The sequence below is a fragment of the Eretmochelys imbricata genome, chromosome 12 (genome assembly GCF_965152235.1).
Source record: "Eretmochelys imbricata isolate rEreImb1 chromosome 12, rEreImb1.hap1, whole genome shotgun sequence".
NCBI classification, from domain to species: domain Eukaryota; kingdom Metazoa; phylum Chordata; order Testudines; family Cheloniidae; genus Eretmochelys; species Eretmochelys imbricata.
Genome location: NC_135583.1, coordinates 16,743,406 through 16,768,646, shown reverse-complemented (window position 1 = coordinate 16,768,646; position 25,241 = coordinate 16,743,406). Strand labels below are relative to the sequence as shown.

General features: G+C 41.3%; 1 protein-coding gene across 2 annotated transcripts in view; it reads left to right on the top strand.

Moving 5' to 3' along the window:
• Positions 1-3,930, top strand: part of TENT4B (terminal nucleotidyltransferase 4B) — a 52,470-nt gene extending 48,540 nt beyond the window's left edge. For both annotated transcript variants that reach the window (XM_077830987.1, XM_077830986.1), the window contains one exon: positions 1,213-3,930. In XM_077830987.1, the coding sequence (XP_077687113.1) occupies positions 1,213-1,392 (180 nt within the window). In that variant the 3' untranslated portion in view covers positions 1,393-3,930. The remainder of the gene's footprint in view (positions 1-1,212) is intronic.
• Positions 3,931-25,241: the final 21,311 nt, after the last annotated feature.

Sequence of the window (25,241 nt, the reverse complement as noted above, 5' to 3'; positions counted from 1 at the left end):
CTTTAATGGTATCTGTTATCCTGAAAGTATGAAGACCTTATGGAAAGGACAGTTTGTGGTGAAAATGTGGAGCCTTTCTTTTTTTTCCTGCTGACTTTCATTTCTATTTTTAAACCACAGTAGAGTAAGAGGGCTATTTTCCTCGTGAGGTATTGCACAAATAGAGTTTTGTGTGATTACCCCCAGAGAAAATGAGCCTGACATGTTAGCTGTCACCTGCATTTAGCTGTACTATAAGGATTTATATTCAAATTTAAGACCTGCCTCCCAAATTAAGAGTTTCTGTTTTTTTATTGGAGAAATGCATATTTAATTAGTTTAGCACAAAGATCAAACTCTCCCCTCCCCCCACCCAAAAAAAATTATGGTAAAAAATAATTTGACTGACAATCTCAAACACCAAAAGGCGAAGTCCCTCTTGTTAAACAGTAGTCCTGTGACAATACAGTAGTCTGGAAAATCATGATTTCAAAGCAGTGTTCGATTTGCACAGCTTCAGTTTATGGTGACGTGTCATTTTTTACAGGAATATAGTTAGAACAGCTTAAATATTAGTCTGGAACTTTATTCCTGAATGGTAGCGTTTCAGAACTATTTTTCTACTTATTTAGATGTAAATATTTTTACAGACATCTGTTAAAGATTTCCAGCGAATAGTAAATTAGACACTTTGCAAACTAGGCCCTATGTATCTCAAAGGGTGAACCATAAAGCACTTTCTGTGCATTGTGATGTGGGTGAATGTTGCCCTCTCCTTGTGCAAGAAATACCATTGGGTGATCCTCATCTCTCCCATTTTCTTGACTCTGAATCTATTCCAGTAAGGTATAGTGCAACTGTTACAGTTCTGGCTTGCATGTAGCACACAAGAAAAAACCAGTCTTATCCTTTTTAAAACACAGGGACTAATACTTCACTTTGTACCTTGAATTAAGTTATGTAATCCTGTCGTTCTTTTAATTGTATTATTTAAGGGCTGGAGCCCAGCATCTTGTTTGTGTCTCTTCTGAGGTTGCTGAAGTGAAAGAGAACTTCTGTGCTGCAGGCTAAGCACAGATGTGATTCTTCCCTTCATGTCAAGCTCTTTTCAAATGCACTGTCTCTTGAAGCTGTAGTGTTTTTATTTATTAACCAGTAATACAAGTGTTGTAACAGCCATATTCTATTTACTCTACTCTAATGTTGATTTACCATGTCCTTTTTCTTTTACAGCATGGATCAGCAAGGTTATTTCGCTCTTCCTCCAGCAAAGGCTTCCAGGGTCCAACAAACGCAAACCACGGTACCTCAGTGACAAACAAACAGCATCAAGGCAGTAAATCACATCAGTGTTTCCATGTCAAAAAGAGGAAACACAAGAGAGACGTGGCCCTTTCTGACCTTTGTAGATAGTTGCCTATTTTATGACTGTTCTTCTGTGTGCAATGATCTCATGCTACAGAATAGTTTGATAGTGACTCCTTGGATCTCTTGTGGAGCTTCAGACTGTTCAGACATTGATTAGCAACTGCATTTTTTTCCCAGCTCGCCACGGAACGGATCGTGAAGATTGATCACTGCAAAAAGAGGAAAAAAGCTGATCATTTGATGTCATATGCTACAACAGGGTCATTTAGCATATAAAATCTTGAATGTAAAATAAATTTATCTCCCATCAGCTCATGCTGAACTGTAGAGGTAGTATTCAGTGTGTTTGGCAGATTACAAACAAAACACAAAAAAAGGAAAAAAAAGGTGAAAAATTGTATTTTGAGGGAAACCCAGCCTTTAAAGATGAAAAAGTAATTCGTGCATGATTTTTTATTATTTTTGCATATACCATTTTATTGTGTGTATATATAGATGACCATATAGGAAAATTGACATTTGTAATAGTGGATTTGTTAATACTTTTTACATAACATTACTGTTTAAATTGTAAACAGAATTTTTCTCAGGATTAGTTTGGAAAATCTGAATTGTCGTCATAACATCTATATAAAGACACTACTAGTTATATTGCTCAGAATTGCTTTTCCTTCACATTGAAATGATTTAATAGAACATTTATGATCTTCAGAAGTTGTTCCTCTAGAAAGAAAAAGGTTTATGGTGGCAAATGAAGTCTCATTTGTATAAAGTGTACATGTACTTTTGTGTAAACACTGACCTTTTGGTCATCTCTGACAAATAACCTTCACCTTATTTTCTAGAGTTCCGTCGTCTTAGGCAGTGGGGGGTTTTCAGTTTGTCTGTCATCCTCTTCCCACCACCCCGCCAGCAGTCTCCCATTTTTAAAGAAAAAAAGCCAACTCCATTTGTTATAAATGTTTGCATTCCTGGGCTGCTCCAATCCCACTCCTTTTGTTTGTGCCTTTTTTCCCTCAAAGTCATTTTTTTTTGGTCTTTAATATATTTTTGCTAAACTCATGTGGGAGAGAAAAACTGTTAAAGCTATAAGTACATTTTCCTATTAAAATATTTTTTCTCATTCCCCTTTTAAGCATTTTTATATTGACACTAATAAAAATTAGTCTTCAAATAATAGAAATATAGTTTGTATTGCCTTAAAGACCCAAACCTTTCCTAGCCTCCTAGTACCACTTCATTGAATTTGTTACCTTTAATCAAAAGTTTTAACACTGTCTGGTTCAGTTACACTTTAAATTTTGGTTGCAATAAATTAATGCCATGAAAGCAAATTAAATGTATGATTACCTTCACGTGTATAGTTTGAAAAAGAAGTTGGGGGCACTTTAATAATAGAATGTTAAGTGGCATTTACTTCAACATTTTTTTCTTTAAAGAGGAAAGAGTTTGTGTTCAGCATACCTGCATGCATTTAATGCAGCTGTCTTGGAGATGATGTTTTTATAAAAAGTACGGTTAGCTTTTAGAACTACTTTTTTTATATACATATACAAAACATTGCAGACCAACCTGACCTTTAATGGGCAGTGATCAGTGCAATGACTTTTTAAATGAAATAATGCTAAAACAAGACCCAAACTAATGTCATCACTGAAATAAACATTTTCAACAACATATTGGTGTTTTACTTCAAAAAGGAAAATATATATTCCAAAAGATGGAAATTCATAACATTTACTCATACAAACATTAAGAGCTTAAAAAGTGATGTTAATTTGACAATGTTTTAAATTTTAGAGTCACATTTTTATTCTGATCAGATAATTTTTATTAACAAGATGTTGCGCTTTTGTTCATAGAAACTAGTACACGTTGTACCACATTATGCATAATCACAGTATTTATTTTGTTTTAGATTATTGTGAATGTGTAGATTTATGTTCACCGCTTAGGGAACAATTATTTATAAATTATATTAATCCAGTATTGTTAGCTGCTATTAGCAAAACTGTTCCAAACACTTAATACTTGCAAAGATCTGTATCGCATTTACCACACTGAAGTGTTTTTAAAAAGAATCACCCTCATTGTTGAAAGCAGATGAACTCTTAGGGTGCAGATATTAGTGTTCCAGTAAGCATGTGATAATTTTAAGGTGGTGGTAGCGGGAAGATAATCTTGATTCCGTTGGGAATCTTAGGATTGCCTCAATTTATGGTTTTCATAAATTTAATGGAAAATAGCTTTTCCAGGACTGCAAGTTTCTTTTTGGTAAACAGTATCTTTCTAAAAGAGAAAAGAAGCATGAAGGAAAAATTGAGGTGTATTTTACATTGCCTCAAATGACCAGCATTGTATTCATAAAATACTGTATATCTTGCAAATCTTTATTTAAACAGAACAGTTGAACTGTTCATTTTTCAATCTGAAGTAAAATACTTTCAAGACCTTTTAGTTTGCCTGCTCATTTGTCTTGTATATTTCATCTCTGTATTTGATTCAAGTCTAGTTCCTTTTTGAGTTTCAGTACTTTTGTGAAGATTTTGTGAATATATGAAAAAAATAAATGTTTAATCTAAATACTCTAGTTTATCAGCATTCTTGACGTTCACACATTTTTTTTCTTCTGCAATATTGTAGATAGAACAGGTTATTTAAAAGCTCCTGTTCATAGTATGATTTTTTTTCTCATTCATTTTTCCTGATGTACTTCCTCTTTGTATGACTGCTTCTTCTTTGAGTGATTGTATATGTCCATTCCACTTCAGGTGTGTGCATGCCCAGTGCACTAGCATCGGAGACTTCCATCTGCAGCACCTGATGGTGGCACACGCAACCCCTGCTGCTTCATGCTTGTGTGTGATGGTTTAAAGGGCAGAGCCCAACCCCCTTTAGTTCCTGTTTACTGCCCAGGACTGTTGTTGAAGCATTCTGCCTTACTGTTACAAGTTTTACCTTGTTCTTAGTGTTACTAATTGATAGTTGAGTATGAGGATATTTTTAATATTAGGTTTCCTTTTACTGGAGTACTTTGTGTACTTTTCAGTTCCCGCTGTTTGGGTACTGGTGCCTCAGACTCCAGACTTCAAGCCTTGCGATGGAGGCCAGAAGCCAGTGCTGGTTAATGACACACTCCAGGTGCCTAGGAGCAACTCAGATCTGGGACAGGTGCTAAATCTGCAGGAACTTTAAACCAAGAACTAAAAAGGACAGGGAGATCATGCCAAAGCACCTTCTGATGGAGGCAACCCTATGTCATCCTCAGAGCCTCCTTGTTTGGGGCACACACTGAGCATGTTTGCTTTGATTAGGAGCACTCCTCCGGTCTTGGCAGAGGCTCAACATCAATCTTTTCCAATACCGAAGAAGAGGCACCGGAAGACAGCATCAAAGAACACAGCATCCAGAACATTGGGTCCCCAGCACTGAAGTCCAGCGAACATGCTGGAAAGGAGGGTAGAGTGCATTCGATGCTGACCAATAGCACCTCAGACAGGATAGCTGACTCTGGCCTTTGTATCTGTCTTGTTGAGATCAACCTCTACGGTGAAATCATTTGGCTCAGCCGTGCCATCTTTGTTAGCTCAGCAACAGCAAGAGACTATGCCAATGCATTCAACCCCTGAGGCCATATACCATAGCATGCAATCTGCCAAGTTTCAGTACCAGCAATGCTGGTGAATCAAGAATTGTTTAACCTGCTTTGGATGGTCATTCACGAGGATTTGCAGACTACTGGAGTTCAGCACCTGGTACCATGGGCATCTCTGGGCACTCTAGTAGCCTTATACAGTGTTGCTGAAAGGCAAGCCGGCAGTGATTTCACCAATGCCATCCTCTCTGGACCGCGGCATCAACAGGAGCTGCACTTCCTTGGTCAGATTAATGTGGTTCATCGTCAGAGTTGGAAGTTGGCACTTGTGCCACAGCTGCATCACATTAGCCACGTATTTCAGTAGCAGCAAGAGACCCTAGTCAGGACTGGTGCTCTGCTGTGCTAGGTGTTGTACAAAGATATAATACAAATACAGAGATGGTCCTTGTATCAGAGTTTAGTTTTGATTTGAAGCTCTCAGTTGCCCTGAAACAGATCAATGTATTGTACCAATGCATGATCCTACAATTTTAAATACAAAAAGAGGGGAAAACCAACCAGTAGGTAGACACATACATACTTTTTGAAGATACTTCAATGCCTGTTCTTTTATGAACCTTTCAAAATCCAGAATAACAAAGCTCTTTCTGTTTTCTTGCTGCTTCAGCTACCAAGAACAGCTAAAGTATTTAGAAGAAAAAATAAGAAACATTTAAAAAATATTCTTTCATAGGATGTCAGACTATTGTTCCTTTTAAGTTTAACTTCCTTACTGGTTGTTTTAAAAAAAGTTTGAGTATTTTTACAAGGATAGAACTTATATAAGCTGTTTGTTCTCATACTCGTACCACTCTTGTAGTGTTTATAGGAAAAAAGCCTGATTCTTCTCCATACAGAGTGCTTATTTTATAAAGAAACAAATTAACCAGCCAGTAAACAAAATTTCATTGAGCGATGGTCCTTGTTGTCTTCCACTGAGGATATTATGAATGTGCACAATGTATTCTGAGCTGGAGAACTTGAAAGTAGCATCCATTGGTCTGCACATGCACCCTGGATTGCCTCATGGTTTTGTCTGAGCTGATAAAAGGGTGGACCGACTGCGTCTCCAATTTCATCTCACCACCGCATGGTTTGGATCAGAACTTTCAATGTCCTAGTCTGTGACTCACTTTAAAAAAAAAAAAAATTAAAATTGTACCTAGTTTTAGAATTTTGCAATTTATAGTGTTTTATGGTAGTTTTACTGAGTAGGATAGATAGTTTGGGTTTTTGTTTTGTTTTTTTTCCCCTGTAACCCCTGCATCCATGCGGACTATGCTGAAGACCCCAGGCTTTAAAATCTGTGCCTCCTGCCCAGGTTCCTTCTCGGTCAGCAATGAACATCAACGCTGCCTCTACTGCTTGGGAGAAGCCCACATTGTATCCAGGTGCTATATCTGCCAGTCCTTCCCTAGCTGTACCCGAGAGTGCCAGGCTCTCCACCTCTGGAACTGTGGTGCAAGATACTGTCTTCCCGAACTTCACTTTCTATGCAGGCTCCTGAGGATTTACAAGGCTTGCTTCTTATTTTAATGATTTTTTTCTAACACTTCTTTTTGTTAAACCTTGTGGGAGGTAATTTGTAGAAAAACAAATGACTTTAGAAAATATCCATGTGTCAAGTTCTTTGCTACATCTGATATTTTAAAAATGGACTCTTCCCACTTGTATGTGTGGCATTCCTTGTGATCCTGAAATAGATCACACAATTATGTGATCAGAAGTTACTCAGCCACATCCCAGTGATAAACTGGAAATAAAAATACCCAGTAATTTAAGATGAGGATTGACATTACATAAATAAAGTGTGTTGACTCCAGCTTTAGTCTCAATAGATTGACCCTTCTGCATAAAAGTGGATAACTAACTCTAGAGCCAAAGGTCTTCAACTGATAATTCTGCATTGCCCTTCCACTCTGTTCTGTGCTATCTGTACAATACTATGAAATCTTTGGTTGACATTCTATGCTACACTTTGTTTTTCCATAGACTGCTTTATTTTCTGCTTTTCCATTTTAGTCCCATCATCTCTTATTAGTGCGTCACTCTCCACTCCTACAGCTTACTCATGTCTGCCAACCCCACTGTGGTTACTCTGAATCTAGTCAGATTGAGAGGCAGAAGCATACCAACCATTTAATCTTGGGTTGCCTTAGACCATTGCCAGATCTTTCTGCAACGAGTGGACAGGTCTAAATCTTCTGTATTTCAAAGTCCAGCTATTGTAATTTATTCTTAAGAGGGGCGGATGACTTTAAGTTTCTAAATGATCTTTTGGTATGGGGTGTGGGTGTTGCATTTCTGAGAAACCTCCGTGGATATGTTTGGCAGGCTCCCAAATGGCTGCTAAGACACACAAGTAAGTGAAGAGACCTAAGCAGCACCTCAGGAAGAGTTCAGCCTGCAGAATCTCCTCCATCTATGTAGCTATGGCTTTAAATCACAAAGTAGGAATGGCAGCCAGGCATATGCTGGGGAGAGATTTGCGTTACTTCATGATTTTTCTTCTAATGTGCAGGTTTGGCCCACGTGCATATTTTCTGTTCAACTTGCATTGCTGTTGGAATAGCTGGATAGATCTTCAAATGCTCTGCTCTGTGAAATCATAAACACCTAGCATTTATTTACTTAGTGTTGTTATAGCTCTGGGTGTATTCAAGAAAGAATCTAAAGAAGCATGGCTGAGTCCCGAATTTGTCTGGTTGTGCTCCCAAATCTATGTGAAGGGGAGAGTGGCTACATCTGTTGCATCTTGGGCAGAGTTGGAGACTTGGAGAAAATTATCAGGTAAGGCACGAGTTTTGTTTTTCAATCCTGCTGTCAAAGCTTTTAATCACTGCATGTTGGAAGGGAAGTCTTGTGTGTCACAACCTAAAGAAGCTACGTTACATGGCACAGGCCTGTGCTTTGGGAGCCAAAGGTTATGAATGCTATTCCCAGTGCTACATATGTGGTTTACATTACAGGATGTCTGAGAATGTGTACGTTATGCAGCACTGGCTCATTAAAGATTACTCTGGGCAACTTCCAGCATAAATTTAGAATACAGGTCAATGATGAGGTATGCACCCCACTGAGGCCCTGAATGGGTTAATGTGGACCTTGGAGGCCAGTTGTGTTACCTGGCTGCACTTGAAGGGAGAGCCATGCTTACCTGGGGCATGAAGCCCATCTGGGTAGGAGCAGGCTAGTTATTGTAAAGAGAGTAAGTTTGTAGCAGAAAGGAGCTGCAGGGAGAGTGTCTGCAGTCACTCTTTGGCAACAGAGAGGTGGGGAGGAGGAAGCCCAGGGGAAGGAGAGGAGAAATAAGTTCAGGGAACCTAGCCCTGAAAGAAGTGTCAACCTAGGGAAACTGCAGGGAAGAAGGCTTGAGAAAGTCTGGGTAGGAAGGAGCCCAGGGAGTCTGCAGCCAGGAGTGGGACCCACGACAGTGGGAGGGCCTGGGTTCCCCTATTTGCCACTGGCAAGGTGGCATGAGTCTGGAAAAAGGGACAAGGACACTAGAAAGCCCCGAGGCAAGGGTCTGAAGAGCAGAGACCTAGAGTTGGGGTCAAAGATCCTCTGATGAGGACATTGGACTGTTTTTGTGTGAGTGTTCTGTTACCACAGAAGAGGTGGACTAAATTGTGACCTGGCTGGTAGCCCAAGTTACTGAAGAGAGACCATCGCAGTGAAGGAGTGACTGTCACCAAGGGGCACCTGAGTTGAAGACAGCTGCTATGCAACACCTGGCCAAGAGGAGATGCTCCTGCAGTGAGTGAATTCCTTTACAAGGCTATTTAGGATCATGGCAAGTGATCAGAGATCTTCAAACAATGGTGAATGGCACATGAAGAGCTCTTATGGTAGCCCCTCTCCTGAGCCCATGGTGTGCTGTCCAAATTTTCCCTCTTCGTCTTTGTTTAAGGATATAATGCAGGTCAATATTTTTAATACTGGTGTGAGTCTTATACTGCAACTCCCTTTCCTCATCTGTTAGATTTAATTGAGGATTATCATTATTTTATTACTGTTGATTCTCTCAGAGTATTTTAAATATGAAAGGTCTGAAGTACAACAAAACGGGAGTTTTTCAGGGTAAGTACAGAGGCATTGAGCAATAGGGAAGGCAGACTTCTTAATGAAGAATGTAACATAATTTCTAAAACATTGGAGATGCATCATTTCTTCAAGCCACATCACTGGGCACTGATAGTGCACAGACCTTTTGCTTGGTCTGTAAGCTTCATTTTGTAGCCAAATAGTGCTTCCACAGAACGTAAATAGCGTATCTCAAGAATGTTTTCCAGTTATCAATGACCTAAACACTGGAGTTTTTTACTGTATTTCCATGCGAGTCATTTTTCAATGGTTCTGATTCATAGTTTAGTCTATAAGTTTAAAGTTCTGGTGCCTTGGTGGTTTTTAAATATAGACCTAGGCAAACATTGAGAGTGAATTGGCTAGGATTTAAAATCCAAATAGCCTTCTTTACTCTGTATCCCATTGTACCTAATCAGCTCAGCCCAATGTTTGTGGATCCAAGAAGATCAAAATTGGGTTGTCAGCAAAAAGGGGCTGTGAGCTGCTAGCTGTACTGCTTAGCATTCCAATCCGTTTTAATTTGAACTGATGTCTGTGGTAGCGTACGTTAACTAGTAGAGTACGAGCAGCAGAAAGACCCTCAGCCTAGACGCCAGTCTTCTTCATCATTGGCAACTTTTCTTTGTCAACTGCCATCAAAGCTGTTCAAACTAACAGGCGCACTCCATACCCAGGCAAACTTGCCAAAGAACCACATACCGGGGGACTCTGAGCAACCAATCTGCTCATTTCCCAAACCAATTGGAAAGTTCCCAAATTCTGCAACAGATTCAAGGAGCTGGAAGTTCCTGCCATAAATACCTTCTCTATAGGATTGGCAAAGAGCCTGAAATCATGATTCCCCTCCCCAATCCCTCATCTGAAGAGTCCTTTTAAAAGATTTTTCTTTATAAACTCAGGCAGTCAAAGTATTCATTGCCCCAGCATGACCTCTCTGGTCTTTGGTATTACAGCCTCCAGCACTGTGCATCAAGGCCTCAGGTTGCCCGGCTTACTCCCTTCCTTCTAACTCGGGGTCCAGGCCTTCACCCTAAGCCAGAGAAACATTCTCTAATGGCCAGGAGACTGAGAATCCAGACTTCAGGACCATCATATCGACTAGGTATCTAGTCACTTCCCAGAAGTCTGGGATGGGGTGAGGGAGAGTTTGATTGTGCTCTGATAGAAAATCTCCCCCCACTACAACTCCAATCACCTCTGTCTTAGAATTTTTCAGGCAGATTTTGAATTTTGGGTTGTAAACTGGCATGCTCAAGGGACAAACTTCTGCTCTTGAGATAATATCTCTCAGGACCATGGTCAGCTACTGCACCCGAACCTCAGATCCCTTCACCTCACAAGCTGGAAGCTCCATGGCTAAATCTCGGAGAGCTGGTTTGCTCAGAGCAGGTTCATCAAGTCCTGTTAGGTAGCAGGAAGCTCTCCATCAGGGCTACTTACCTCTCCAAGTGGAAGCGGTTCTCTCTCTCTGCTTCCCAATATGGAGTCTTCTTGCTTCAGGACATCCTTGAGTACTTACTACATTGAAACCTCAAGGTTTAGCTGTCTCCTCAATCAAGGTTCGCCTTGCAGCAGTATTGGCTTTCCACCCTCAGCTGGACAACCAGTCAGTTTTTTTTTTTCAATGAGGTGTCTATCCGTTTCCTCAAGGGCCTAGAAAGATTATACTTCCCAATGCAAGAGCCTGCCCTCTCTGGGACCTAAACCTGGTCTTATTGAAACTTATGGGTCCCCCATTTGAGCCATTTACAATCTGCCCCTTATACCTTTCATGGAAAGTGGCTTTCTTAGTGGCCATTACTTAAGCTAGAAGGGTCTTGTAAATCCACGTCCTCATGTACAGTCGTCTTTAAGAATAAGGTTTAAATACGTCCGCACGGTAGCTTCCTCCAGAAGGTGGTTTCCCACTTTCATAGCAATTGGGCAATCTTCCTACTTGTTTTCTACCCGAAACCACATGCAAATAGGGAAAACAGCAGCTTGATTCACTGGGCATTGGACGTGCCCTAATGTTCTGTATAGAAAGAACCAAACCATTCCATAAATCCACCCAATTGTTCATAGTGGTAGCTGACAGGATAAAAAGTCTCCCCATCTCAGCTCAGAGAATTTAGTCTTGGATCACATTGTGCATTCGCACACGTTACGAGCAGGTGGGTATTCCGCCACCAGCCATCCTGACTGCCCACTCCACGAGAGTGTAAGCATCATCAGTGGCATTCCTAGCACAGATCCCTGGTCAGAACATTTGCAGAGCAGCAAGTTGATCATCAGTTCATATGTTCCCTGCTCCTTATGCCATCGCTCGACAGTCTAGGGACGATGGCAGATTCGGTCGAGCTGTTTTGCAGTCAGCGTATCCATGAACTCCGATCCCAGCTCCTATGCAACTGCTTGGGAGTAACCTACAGTGGAATGGACATGTACAACACATCTTGAACAACAGTTACGGAAAGGTACATAATTTTGTTTGTTTTAATAGGGCCGTGCCTGCATCACAACCTGAGAAAAGGCTTCCACAGAAAAGCTAGGTAAGGCTGCCACTTTGTGGACTTTATGCATCTTATAAGGCATGTCAGCCTTGCTTGTGGCAAGTGGGTGCTGAGTACTGATGCTTTGTAAAGGCCTTTGCCTCCAGAGCTGAGAAGCCAGTGAGTACTGTTCATCCGGGGTGTTAAAGGAGTAGGAGTTGGAAAGGGAAGCCTTTTTAAAAATTTTTATTTATTCATTTATTTTTACAGTCTATATTGAATGATTCGTTACAGAAGCTAAATTTAATCTAGAACCTCCCCATGCCTTTATAGCTGGATGCTGTTAATTAGCTGTTAGACTTATTATTTAGAGGAACATTGAAAAACTCAGTCTATATTCTATAGATCTGTTTCTGTATCTAATTGAGGTTTCTCAGAAGGAGAAGAAATCAACTGAAGAATGTGCAGAAACTAGCTTGTAAAAGGGGGGCAGCTGGGTGGTGGTAGAGGAAATCTGAAAAGTTGGTCACTCTGTCTGGCAAGTACAAACAGCAGAGGGAAACCCATTGATCCAGACTGGTTAATGCTTTGTTTGTAGAAAACCAATTTACAGATAGGAAAATGTCCTTTTTGTTCAAATTTATGGATGGGACAGGGTTTGACTCTTCACCCCATGGGTGCTTAACTAATCAAACAGTTCTGATAAATTCTTACATTAAAATAATCAACACTCTACTGCAATTCTCTTCTTCTCTGGTTCAGAGTTTATTCACGGTAGTAGATTATTTTCAGCTCTTGCTATTGCCAAAACATTCTTGCTAAATTGATTGATTGTTTATGCAGACTTGCAATCTAGCACCCGAATTACCTCTCTGACTCAAAAGCTCCTTCTCTTTCTTTAATTTCTTTTGATATCTGCATAAAGGAGATTGCTGTGTAAGATTACTGTGCAAATACTTTCTCTTGCTTTTGATTAGAACATGGCTGCATTTGATATTGTATATTGTGAAGTAAAAGACCTGAATTAATAATTGCTGTTTATATTTCCTTTCCCCCATTTATAACTTCCCAAATCTGCCATTTCTTTGCAATTCTCCTTTAACAGCCTATTCTCAAACAAAGCATTTGTTCAATCCCACAATATCTAGGAGACTGTTAGGATTTTTTCTGTTCACTGGAGTGGACCTTCAATCAAAATCAACTGTGGTTGCCTGGCAATCAGTAGGTGTGAGAAGACCACAGCATGTTAGAAAATCTATAGATGGCTAATTCAGCAGCAGCTGGAAAACTCGACTATATTTCTTTCCTCCACCAGTAACTGTGTATGCATTTTCTTTTCAAACCCTTTGGTAACACATTATCATAAATTAGCATTATTTCTGTTATAATAAAATAACTTTTCCATCAAGATTTCATTGACCTTTCTTCCTATGCTACATGTTATCAACTCATGCTAAGATCATTTTATTATGTTACCTTGTTTTCTATAATAAAGTCATGGGAATCTATTTATCAGTCTAAATACACATCATTGGAGCACCCTGACACCTCTAAATGAGTTAAAAACTAGATCAATAAAAAGCTACTTATGTACAGATACAGAAAAAAAACTACTGCATAATCTTATGATACAGTATTACCAACTGCAAGCATTCAAACATGAGTCAGGCCCCCAACAAATCATGAGATTTTTAAATCTCAGGATTTTTAAACCAAACAAGAAAAGAAACACATTTAAGGATTTTTTCTTTTCTGCTTGTTTCTGAGGTTTACGATGCACGTTCATTCATATTTTCAAGCTATGCTGTGTAACCATGATGGCTAGAACTTTCTTTTAATGAAAGGAGAGTCTCTCCTCAAACCAAATGCTTCCAGGAGTTGCAGCCTTGTGGAGACCATCAAATATTATGAGACTCTCTTGATAAAAATCAGAGGAGTTGGTGACAGCATGAACACAGCACTATTGCCAATTTTAAGGGATCAAAAATTGAGAGTCAGACCCCCCCAAGATCATGACATTAAAAATATGTATATTGTGGGCTTTTTTTAGGCCAGTCCCTTGTTTCTGAACAATTAGTGTTGTCCATTTTTTCCCACATGTATTGGATAAAGTGATTTTTGGCTCCTGCTGCAGGAGCTCTCACCCCTAACTCTGCCCGTCTCCTGCCAAGCAATTAATCCTTTACCTCAGTCCCCTACTTGGTTCTGTCCCCACCCAGCCCCTCCTCAGTTCAGTTGCCCAGCCCTCATCAACTGCTACTGCCCTCAGTTCACCCTCCCAGTACTCACCCCATCTTTCTGAGTTTTTACATGATACCTTACAAGGCATACTTTGTAAAAAGATTATTACAATGGTGTGTAGGGTGTGAATGCAGGGGTATATTCTGTTACACTCGGCCAATCTTAACCATGAGGAACTGGGATTTTCATGGGAAATGTAGGGTGCCTTGCGGGGCTGACAGCCCAAGTCCCAACTGCCCAAACTGACAGCACAAGGCCTGCCACGCCTAGGGCTGACCACGACCCTCACATAATACCCTCACAACCCCCAGTTTGAGAACCCCTGTGTATTAGAGCCCGCTCCTGTATTCCTTGCACATTCAAACATCCCTGTGATGAGGGGTTCACCCCACACTTGTCCTGAAGGGGTTAATTAAGCTAAGAAAGGGGACAATTAACCAGACAGGCCACAGCGGTTGAGAGCATGGAAGCTGAAGAGTTAAGAAATACAGAGGTTGAGAGCATGGAAGCTGAAGAGTTAAGAAAAGGGAAGGAACTTGGTTTTTTTCCTGTTACTCATGAAAAAGTCACCGTCTGCTTATCTTCTACACGCTGGTAGTTTAAGTTTAAAAAAAAAACCAACTTGATGCGATGATAGCATTTAAAAATTATTTCTGTTGAGTAAAAGAATGAATGTTTTACACTACAATGGCAATTTGAGGGTTATTTTTGAAGTACAAAACAATAGAAAATAACTGATTCTTGAAATAACACTAGTCTCATAGCTTTTCCTGCATTATTAATTTCTCTTGTTATCAGCGCTTAGAAGTAAAATCTCTGTGGAAAAAACAATACTTTACCCATGTTCTCCACACTAATTAGACTATTTGTATCTTTAAAGAGTCTGTGCAATGTTACTTATTGAAGAAAAATGATCACCATCTATTTTGGAGAGCAGTCGTGGTCACTAGAAGAATTATTAATTAGGATATAGTGTTGCAGTTTAATTTTATGGTCCCATTATTAGAAAGTGAGTCTCCTTTCATTTTTTGTCCGTACTGAAATCCTGATTGTTTCCCCTTCCCCACCCACTTCAAGTCTTCATGGAAAATCATATTGTTCACACTCATGTTCAAGCTGGCCATTGGGCTGTGCTTCGACCCTCAGAGAATATGCAGTTTCGACCTCATCACAGCTGGATGGAAAACAAGAATTCAGTTTTGCAAAAAATCTTGGGGTTTAGACAATTGTTTTAAATTCAAAGTGGAACAAACCTAAGACCTTTTCAATTTTGGGAGGGTAAGGTGAAGGAGAGAAACACCCACCCCACGTTGATCAGTAGCACGTTGGTGAGGGCAGTCACCTGGGCTGTGGGGAGACAGGTTCAAATCCCTGCTCCAAATCAGGCAGGGCACCCTTTTTAAAACCTCTCCGTCAGTTTAGACGAAACTTTCATCTGGAAGTTCTCACTGGTTTTGACCAGAAATTACATCCTAGACCTGAGAAAGAGACCACCCCCTTTCCCCCAAAATAAACAATATTTCAGCAGTTAGGGCACTCACCTGGGCTGTTCCAGTATCTGCTCCAAGTCAGGCAGAGTGCAGGGACTTGAAAACACCCCGCCCACACACACACCTGCCCCCACACACACACTTCCATTCTGCACCTCAGAAAGTTTATTTGAAATCAATGCTTCTGTGAAAAGTTTTGGTTTCGATGAATAGGTATATTCCAACAAAAACATTTTGTTAAAGTTCTACATCTTTAAACAGCTGTTCATGAACTGGAAGTATTTATGCCTTGATCTTACTTCCAGCAAGACCGTTCCACCCCCAGTTTCTCCTCCTCCTTATGCCTTGTCCAAATAGGAAAGTTCTACCAGTTACACCAACATAGTTACATCATCATAACCCCTCATAGATACTCTCTTATCCCAGTATAAGAATAACTTTTTTCAGATGATCTCAGCCCCTTTTTTTGCACAACATAAGATAAAACCAAATAAAGACACTTTTATATTGGAATAAGAGTGTCTATGGGTGAGGGTGGTGGTGATCATATTGGTAAAATATCACTTTAAATTCACACCTTAGGTTATATATAAACACCTTTCCTATGTAGACAGGGCCTGTGAATCACCTCTTTTAGAATTGCTTTGCACACACAAGATACACCGAAGAGCCAACAACACCTTTCTTATCAGCTCAATGCCTGTGACTGTAATTTCAGAGACACCTAGGCCCTTTTCTTTCTCAAAGAACTAAGTGTGAAATCCTGGCTCTGTTGAAGTCAATAGGAGTTTGCCATTGATGTCTATGGAGCCATGATTTCATCTGGGGTTTTTTTTTTCTGGCATAATTTTTCAATCTCTGTTTTTCAGTGCTTTGAACACTTGTAATTTGTTGACAAATACAACTTAATGGACAGTAGGAGGAATAATTTGAAGTACTCGTACACATTGGTGGGTTCTACATGAACCATAACCCTTCAGGAAAGAAGACTTGAGGTGTCATAGACTGTTCAGTGAAAACTCAGAAAGCAGCAGTCTAAAAGCAAATAAAAGATCAGAAGCAAAACCAGAGTCAGGAAATGAAATAATCCGAGGCATAGAAAGATGTCCATATGAAGAGAGGATGGAAAGAGTGTGCTTCAGTAAAAGCTAGCGATGCTAAGTTCCTCAGGTTAATTCTGTATTGTATACATTATTTTTTATCAGTATTAAATTCTATGCCCTTCAGTTATGTGCCCTTGCTTTTGTATTATAGAGGAGGGTAAGTAGAAGAGGCTGATTTACCTCATTCATAGTATTAATCTTTTTGTATATCTCTATCCTATTCCCTCTTATTCTTGGTTGTTGAGATTTTTAAAACAGTGCAGGAGATTTTGTCGCACATCTTCCATGTACTGCTGAATCTCTTCCCTGGCTTTGAAATTAAAATATACTTGGGCCTCCAGCATCTCCTCCTTGCCCACAAAAATCACAAAATCACCTCATTTGGCTCCTTTTTGGCAGCATCAGAAAAAAGACCAAGGGCTGAATGGAGACTGAACAATCCTCTTATCTTTGGAAGTGGTCTTTCCATTGGGTCTAGGATACTTCAGTGTGTTTGACGATGGACATGGCACAGAGCAGGGGCGGGCAAACCTTTTTGCCTGAGGGCCGCATCGGGTTTCAGAAATTGTATGGAGGGCCATTTAGGGGAGGTTGTGCCTCCCCAAACAGCCAGGCGTGGCCTGGCCCCCGCCTCCTATCCCCCACCCTGCTTCTCGCCTCCTGACGGCGCTCTCCCCCTTCCCCCACCAGGACTCCTGCCCCATCCATCCCCCCTTCTCCCTGTCCCCTGACTGCCCCCAGCCGCCCCATCCAACCCCCCTTCCTGACTGCCCCCCCAGGACCCCTGCCCATCCAACCCCCGGTTCCCTGCCCTCTGACCGTCCCAACCCCTATCCACACCCCTGACCATCACCCCAAACTCCCCTGCCCTCTATCCAACCCTCCCCCCCGTCCCCTCCCGCGCTGCCTGGAACACCGGTGGCTGGCGGCGCTACAGCCGTGCCATGCCACCACGCAGCACAGAGCACCGGCTCAGGCCAGGCTCTGCAACTGCGCTTCCCCAGGAGCTCGCAGCCCCACAACCCACAGCATGGCGCCCGTGGCACAGTGAGCTGAGGTGCAGGGGAGGGGGGCAGCAGGGGAGGGGCTGGGGCCCAGCCTCCCGGGCCAGGAGCTCAGGGGCCGGGCAGGAGGTTCCCGCGGGCCGTAGTTTGCCCACCTCTGGCATAGAAGCTATAGAGTCCCTGCTTCAACAGAGGTTGGAGAATAGGTGCAAGCCTGCACCTTGTTGTATGGACTATTATCTTTTGGGATTTTTTTTTTAAACTGTGAAAGTAGAATGAATTATATTGAATTATAATTCATTAAAGAAATGCTGCTTGAAAGGTTTGTTGAAATATAGTTCTCAGGAAGAGAAACATTAAGGAGTGTGAGACAATGGGTCCTCAAACTAATTAACTTAGAGCTCCTACTGAGCTAGGAGATTGGTAAACATTAGTATGCAAATAAGATATGTATGTATATTTGTCAGTTTCTGCTTCCTTTTGTCTCCTATGTTAAATTGGCTTTAGCTTATCTGTATAAATAAGGTTTCAGAGTAACAGCCGTGTTAGTCTGTATTCGCAAAAAGAAAAGGAGTACTTGTGGCACCTTAGAGACTAACCAATTTATTTGAGCATGAGCTTTCGTGAGCTACAGCTCACTTCATCAGATCATACCGTGGAAACTGCAGCAGACTTTATATATACACAGAGAATATGAAACAATACCTCCTCCCACCCCACTGTCCTGCTGGTAATAGCTTATCTAAAGTAATCTTCAGGTTAGGCCATTTCCAGCACAAATCCAGGTTTTCTCACCCTCCACCCCCCCACACAAATTCACTCTCCTGCTGGTGATAGCCCATCCAAAGTGACAACTCTTTACACAATGTGCATGATAATGAAGTTAGGCCATTTCCTGCACAAATCCAGGTTCTCTCACTCCCTCACCCCCCTCCAAAAACCCACCCCCATACACACACAAACTCACTCTCCTGCTGGTAATAGCTCATCCAAACTGACCATTCTCCAAGTTTAAATCCAAGTTAAACCAGAACATCTGGGGGCTAACTTCATTATCATGCACATTGTGTAAAGAGTTGTCACTTTGGATGGGCTATCACCAGCAGGAGAGTGAATTTGTGTGGGGGGGTGGAGGGTGAGAAAACCTGGATTTGTGCTGGAAATGGCCTAACCTGAAGATTACTTTAGATAAGCTATTACCAGCAGGACAGTGGGGTGGGAGGAGGTATTGTTTCATATTCTCTGTGTATATATAAAGTCTGCTGCAGTTTCCACGGTATGCATCTGATGAAGTGAGCTGTAGCTCACGAAAGCTCATGCTCAAATAAATTGGTTAGTCTCTAAGGTGCCACAAGTACTCCTTTTCTGTATAAATAAGTTAGCCTGAGCTTTTGCAGGGGGCTCACATATATCTGGGCGCATTGGCAAAGTGCTTTGCTAATAAACAGAGTGGTCTGACAAATTCAGTGAGTCTTGTATCTGACTTTGACAATTTAGACTCACTGAATATGTCAAAACCAAAAATGTCTAAATGAATCTCCAAGAAGCCAGAACCTTTCATGAGCACTATAAATTCACACACAGGGCTGGACTCCTTGCCGATATAAAATCAATGTCATTCTGTTCATTTGATTTTTGTAATGGAGCTATGTTGAGATATACCAGCTGAAGATCTGGTCCACTTTTTTTTTTAATGATTTAAAATAAACTAATCAAAGCTTGGTAAGTTCACATTATCTAGTAAGGAGAGATTTCACCAAGAGTTTTCTGCAATATGCTAATTAGATCTAGGTTCCTACAGCTCATCTGACTCATTATTAAATAAAGGTATTTTCCACTGGAAAAAATATAGATAACCACGTTGTTTCTGATTATTCTACATAGCTGCAAAAAACCCAGTGTCTTGTTTTAGTTTCTATGATGTGTTTCCAGCTGCTACCTCAAAGAAGATTTTAGAAGTGTAAATCAAAAACTGTTTGCAGTATAATTTTGTCATTCTGTGTGAAAATAAAGAAATCTGTTCTGTTCTTTCTGTTGCTTAAATCCACAACTTCTTTCATTTTGTCATAAATTTTGCCTCAGTGTTACGGAGCCAAATGGAAGGTTAATTTTTCTCTTCTCATTTCTTCCTCCTGTGTCTGTGTCAATTATTCTCTTGTTTAACATAGGCTTGTTTTAAGGAAACTAAAAAATATCCTTCCATAGGACTGCATAAGAAGGTTGGGTTTTTTTGTTTTTTTTTTTAGGACAGGGAAGGACTAGTTCTTCAGCATTTAGCATTGCTGACAAATGTTCCGATTTCAGAAGAAAATGTTACATTTTAATACAGTCAAAACAGCTTTAGCGTAGTCAATTACTGCCAGAAAGGGATGACATACTATTTGCAAGTCTCTCTATAGAACGAATACTAATTAGGGATCACTTTGGATCAAATTATGTAGTCCTTACTCTGGCAAAAATCACATATACATATAAAAATAGAAGGGATTATTCAAGTAGCCAGGCAGCCTCTCTCAAGGTACAGCCCATGAAAGAGCAAAGAACTAGTTCAATTGTTTTACCTTTTAGCCTGTCCATGAAAAAGAATGTTAATGAGTAGGAGGGAAGATAGGGAGAGTTTCTGGTTCTTAAGTCCAAGAAAGTCAAACAAAGCATCCCAGTCAAGGACACTGTTAGAGAACAAAATATTAAGATCCAAACATGACCCACATGCTCAACACTGTCTCATCCACTTAATGGTGTGAAAACTGATTCTTTCTAATCAACGCTATAAGTGTGTCATGTTGTCTTGCTGTAATAATCCATTAGTGCACCTTTGCAGCCTCGAACAGATCCATCATGCCAATGAGGGACAGCAGGGGCATGTGTCCCATCTATCACTCTTCATGCTACTAGGTGCACTACAAAGAAAGAGTGGGGTAGGACACATCTTTCCTAGCATGTTCTGCTGTGATGCTGCATGACTTCAGATGAACACTACAAAGAGATGTCTTGAAAATGCATTGTGCAATTTAAGAGCACATTATTGTACTTATTTAATAATAAACACCCCCACATGCAAAATATTTCAATGCACAATGCATTTTCAAATCCCCTCCTTGGATCTGAAAACATATGCTCAGAAATTGCAACCCTGTTCCTGCTGTGCCAACGAAGGGCTGCAGCAGAGCAGTTTGCAATCGAGGAACATTGCCCATGTTTGTTTGCACAGCAACCCTTTTCAAACTCCTGTATAGATCTGTTTGTAGAGCCATCAGAATAATCTAGGGGAAGCACTTTAAATAAAATCTGCATACAAACAAGTGTGCAACTAAAATAATGTGGAAGTGGACTTGTTGGGACCAAATTCTCCTCTCAGATAAGCACTGATTACTTTTACTGAAGTCAATACCAGAGCTGTGCCTGTTCTGAAGGCAAACTGAACCCACGGTGATTTAGTAGGAGTAGAGGTTTCCTTTTGACTTTTGATGATTAATATATTTTTCCATTTCAGCTGCTTTTTAAATTATGGACCTTTGTCTCTTTCATGTTTTAATCTTTGGTGTTTGGCATTCCAGCAGTTTAAATTTGAACAGAAATGTCTGTAAAACAGAGACTTTCTGTATTTTTTTCATTCTTACATTTTTTAAGTGACATAATTTGCATTTGGAATAAAACAGCATCACAAGAAACCTAGTCTGAATTTTAGAAAGTAAAACTTGCTGGTGTTTGATAATTTTATTTTATTAGTGTATTACATTAAATGTAGCAATTTCAAAAAGCATTTTTAAAGGAATTCTAATTTTAAAAATCATAAGTTAGTTACAGTTGCTTTTAATGAACTCTGAAAACATGAACATTAAATTTGTCTATCTCTTCCATATGCACTCTGATTTAATTATTGTAAAGTTGTAAATTTTTAAGATACTTGCTTAGAGAAACAAACCTTGCCAATAATAACTTTGTTCACAGAGGCAAATTAAAAACTTTGTTCACAGAGGCAAATTAAAAACACACACACACCACTCTGTCCAAAATTTGGCCCATGTAATTTCTGATGAGTTCTGGTGACTAAGGGCCTGGTTTTTAAAATAAACACCTAGGGCCAACAACTGCACTTTGCACACTGAAATACAGTTACACATTTATACGGCTGTTGGGGGTGGAATGCTTTTCCTATGCAAACTAAAGGCTAGACTCCGCCACTCTGATTCATGTGGGGTAGTCCCTTATTCTGAGTTCAACAGGACTACTGTTACCTGTCAGCTCTGTGTTCTTGGGGAACCAGGGTGCAGTATCCAGCATGTCTGACTCACAACTCATGAAGGCCCCTCCACCTCTGCTTGGACCAAAACCGATCAGAAGAAAGACTTACAAAAAGCAATGAAAAGGCAGTGGGAGACACACCTAAACCCCTCTGGATAAGGGTGACAGGATTAAGACAGCTCCCCTAGCCTCATTTGCATTGAAAATGGAAGAGGGAGGCATCGCCATTAGCATACCCAACGGAGAACAGGGATTCCAAGGCAAGAACCACACGGAACTCTGGGAGCAGAAAAGCAGGGAAGCACTGCATGATGGGGGATCTTTGCTCCAGCTCAGTAGTTTTCAGACCAATTCTAGTAATAAATCCTTTATTGGTATTCAAAATACTGAAGCTGCCTAATTGTATTGTGAGCTCCCTCAAATGAAGACCGCCCGTAGCCAGGAATGATCAGTTCCTTTAGTCTAGTCTGAACAAAACAACTTTGGTATACTCCCTTGAGACATCAATTTACCCATAAACACATGTAGTGTTCTCTCTTGAACCACGGTTGTTTCCCTACCCTACCCAAACTCAACTAAGTGTTCTGATGCCTGGATCCAAAATCTGCATCAATTCGATTGGGACTTCATCTTCTCCTGACTGATGGTGCTGGGGCCTCTGCCTGTCTCCAGCACTCCAGACCCTCCGCTATAGTGGTGAGAACCCAACTCTGTGTTTTTTTTCCTACTCTAGGTATAGCTTTCTAACCTTGACTTCTGTGATCAGGTGTAGTTTTCTAAACCTGACTCTTGTAATCAAATTTAAGCTAGATTTAATATTGTAATTGTTTTGTTTGTTTGGCTCTCCTTGTATGGCTATTACCTGGTGTAACGATGCTGCCTTTGGTGGGACGTTTCTGAGAGTATCCGGACAAATTGCTTAGAGCAGGGTAGTTACAGCCCAAGGCTGGGGTTTCTCCACTTCTAAGGCACACCAGACCAGCCAGACAGAGGGGACTTTGGTTTTAACCTACCGGCTAACCATAAGTCATACAAGTACTTCCTTAGACACTCTAGTTTCCCAGTATCATCACCAGTGCGACTTGTTATGGAGATGAATGGTTATGAAAACCAATACCCCAGTAAAAGAAAAAAGGTTCTTCCGATCCCAAAGGACCAAGCCCCAGACCTAGGCCAATATACAAGTCAGATCTTACCCACAAATCACGCTGTTGCCAATCCTTTAAAATCTAAAGGTTTATTCATAAAAGAAAAAGGATTAGATGAGAGCTAGAATTGGTTAAATAGAATCAATTACATACAGTAATGGCAAAGTTCTTGGTTTACGCTTGTAGCAGTGATGGAATAAACTGCAGGTTCAAATCAAGTCTCTGGAGTACATCCACAGCTGGGATGGGTCATTCCATTTTTTGTTCAGAGCTTCACTTTGTAGCAAGGTTCCTCTAGAGGTCAGAAGCAGGATTGAAGACAAGATGGATGAGATGCAGCAGCCTTTTATAGTCTCTTGCCATGTGGCCTCTGCTTTCTTTGTCCCAAAGACAAGCTATCCAGCACATGGCACAGAAAAACCTTAGAGTTTTGTCCATAAGCATGTCCCTGCATGCCTTGCTGAGTTACAAGGTGTATCTGCCTTCTCTCAATGGGTCAGTTGTATGGCTGATGGTCCTGAATGGGCCATCAAACAGGCTAGGCAGTGCTGATACCAAATTGTCTGGGGTGTCACCCAGAAGCATAGCACAAGTTTGAAATACAGACAGTACAGAGCCAATACCTACAACTTTAAATACAAAAATGATACATGCATATAGATAGCATAATCATAACCAGCAAACCATAACCTTGTTTTAGACACCTAATCTGACCCCTTTATACAAGATTTGGTGCCACTACAGGACCTTGGTTGCAACAATGTTCTATACGGTTCATGTCAATAACGTCACACCTGGCAATAAATAATTTTTATGGTTAAGCTGGTTGCTTCTCTCCCTCCCTCTCTCCGGCTTCCCCATTTGCTCTGCAGCAATGCTCCTCTTACCTAAGCTAAAGATCCCTGTAGCGGCCAAAAATCCTGTGGGGTTTGCTCATCCAGTGGGTTACTACCAGAACAAGTGTACGGTGAAAGTGGGGACAGGGACGTGCTGAGCTTGTGGCATAGGAGGGTGGCAGCTTGGAAATGCTGCTCGACCCAGCCTGCTGAGTCCAGGGGCATGTAAGGGTGGCAGCTTGAAAGTGCTGATTGACCCGGTCTGCTCAGACATGCTCTGTTAATATGTGTGTGTGTCAGGGGTGAAAGTGAGCCGGTACGGACCGTACGCAACCCACATTAAAGTGCTGTTCCCTGCCCCACCCGTTGGTGGCCCCGCAGGTACAGACCCTACTGGCAGGGCCGCCAATGGGGGAGGCAAAAGGGGCAGCAACGTTAAAGTGCTGCCATGGCAGCGCTTTAAGCAGGCTCCTTAAAGCAGGGTCCTTTTGCGCCGTTGGTGGCCGGGGGGAGGGGAGGGGCAAAGGGAGCAGCTTCCCCGGGGGCCAGCGATTTAAAAGGGCCCAGGGCTCTGGACACCGCTGTTGCTACTGAGGCAGTGGCTGGAGCCCCAGACCTTTAAATCGCTGCTGGAGCCCCGGGTGGCGCAGGCCAGGCAGCGTGGAAGGGCTGGCTTGGGGTCGCTCACTCCCCGCAGCCCTGCCCCTTCTGCCCAAGGCCCCGACACTTCCCGGGGCCGGAGCCGGGCCTGTACTGGTAAGTCTTCGGAGTTACTTTCACCCCTGGTGTGTGTGTGTGTGTGTTCATCTGATTCTGGGGCTGGAGGACTCCAGCCCTGGGGAACCTAAATCCTGCAGGAGAGCTCCATTGGGAGGGACCTTGCAGAAGGGAGAAGTAGAACTCAGTATGAAAACACAAGTGACACAAGCAGTATACTGACTGATAGAATTACAGATATCCCCCTCCCCCTCGAAGAGTAACCCTACTAAATGAGCTGTCATAAATATAAAGAGAAGGGTTAACCCCTTTAAAATCCCTCCTGGCCAGAGGAAAAATCCTCTCACCTGTAAAGGGTTAAGAAGCTAAAGGTAACTTCGCTGGCACCTGACCAAAATGACCAATGAGGAGACAAGATACTTTCAAAAGCTGGGAGGAGGGAGAAAAACAAAGGGTCTGTGTCTGTCCGTATGCTGCTTTTGCCAGGGATAGACCAGGAATGGAGTCTTAGAACTTTCAGTAAGTAATCTAGCTAGGTATGCGTTAGATTATGATTTCTTTAAATGGCTGAGAAAAGAACTGTGCTGAATAGAATGACTATTTCTGTCCGTGTGTCTTTTTTGTAACCTAAGGTTTTGCCTAGAGGGATTCTCTATGTTTTGAATCTAATTACCCTGTAAGGTATCTACCATCCTGATTTTACAGAGGTGATTCCTTTACTTCTATTTCTATTAAAAGTCTTCTTGTAAGAAAACTGAATGCTTTTTCATTGTTCTAAGATTCAAGGGTTTGGGTCTGTGGTCACCTATGCAAATTGGTGAGGATTTTTACCAAACCTTTCCCAGGAAGTGGAGTGCAAGGGTTGGGAGGATTTTGGGGGGAAAGACGTGTCCAAACTACGTTTCCCAGTAAACCC